A 1,456-nucleotide genomic window follows, 5' to 3' on the forward strand; every position below is an offset into this window, starting at 1 on the left:
ATGTCATTTTGTGTCCCAGAAACGAGGTAGAAATCGTTTTAGTATCAATTTTAACTGAAACGACTTTTAATTCGTTAATTATGTTCATAACGAGTTCTAAGTCGTTACGCAAAATCAGAGAAGCAGTGTTTTTAACATTGAAACGATATGAATGTCGTTTTGTGTCTAGAAAACAAGGTAGAAATCATTTTTGTATCAATTTTAACTGAAACGACTTTTAAGTCGTTATTTATGTTCATAACGAGTTCTAAGTCGTTACGAAAAATCAGAGAAACAGTGTGTATTTAATATTGAAACGATATGAATGTCGTTTTGTGTCTCAAAAATGATTTATAACTCGTTATGTTAATCTGTACAATTTTTGAACTGGAACGACATTCATGTCTACTGTAACGACATGAACATAGTTTGCATTCCCTGTGAGAAAATAGGAACATGAATACCTAAAATACTAAAATTTGATTCCAACGGTACAAAAATATTTCAATAATACAATGAGTACAAAATCTAATAAGTGATTTCATTCAGTTGATATAATAAGTATGAAGTCGTGCAGTTACAAAACAGGATAGTATTACAACATTAATGTTCACTAATAGCTTCTTGGCCCATGCAAGTGGATCGAACATGACCAGTTTTCTTGCACCTGCTGCACTTACGAGCCACACGCGTCTCTCCGACCGACCTTTTCCTCTTTTTTGATGGTCGTCCGCCCTGTCTTCGTACCAATGGTAGAAATATTTCTCTGGCTATCACATTCTTAGGAATTTGCCATTCGACCTCGTTCGGCAAAGGATATACAAATTTAGAATAAGCTTGCTTCCAACAAATACTCGTGTAAAAGGGGGTACATAATTTATAGCCCTCGTCTCCTTTAAACCTTGTTGCAGCAATTGCATGCGTACATGGAAACTTGTCCAAATCAAATCTTCTACACGTACATGTCATTTCGTAAAAATCCACAAAGTGGTGTTCTAAATTGTCACCAACTTGATAAATGTTCGGAGAAACCTGATTTACCTCAAACCCATTTGACTCATTATATGTCATGTACATCTTTTTCTCTAATGCTGGCGTGAGTTGGGTCACATATTTTTCTGCTTCAACATGTCTTTCATAAAATCACCTTTGTAGTATCCCACGAATATATTCTAGTAAACCAACTATGGGAAGTTCTTGAGCACTCTTCAACAAACCATTTATAGATTTCGCATTATTTGTAGTCATGATATTGTAACGTGTCCCGGTAACATGCGCTCTAGCCCAACATTGAAAATCTTCTTCTAATAGGTACTCTTTGATGCCCTCCTTTTTACCGCATAAAGCTGCCATGTAGGACTCAAATTCGGTTATAGTATAAGCTTTTGACGCTGCCCTATACAAAGTTGCAACATCACACCGTGGAAAATTTGTCTTCAAGTTCTTTTTCAAATGATATGTACAATTACCATGATGA

The 1,456-nt window shown here is 35.5% G+C and overlaps 1 protein-coding gene across 1 annotated transcript; it reads right to left on the reverse strand.

Annotated features, from left to right (window-relative positions):
* Positions 1–340: 340 nt before the first annotated feature.
* LOC111389821 lies at positions 341–1,050 on the reverse strand. The gene is made up of 2 exons (XM_023014798.1): positions 660–1,050; positions 341–417 (listed from the first exon to the last, which is right to left on the reverse strand). The coding sequence occupies exons 1-2, from the start codon at positions 1,048–1,050 to the stop codon at positions 341–343; spliced, it is 468 nt and encodes a 155-aa protein (XP_022870566.1).
* Positions 1,051–1,456: the final 406 nt, after the last annotated feature.

Source organism: Olea europaea, unplaced genomic scaffold (genome assembly GCF_002742605.1).
Source record: "Olea europaea var. sylvestris unplaced genomic scaffold, O_europaea_v1 scaffold626, whole genome shotgun sequence".
NCBI classification, from domain to species: domain Eukaryota; kingdom Viridiplantae; phylum Streptophyta; class Magnoliopsida; order Lamiales; family Oleaceae; genus Olea; species Olea europaea.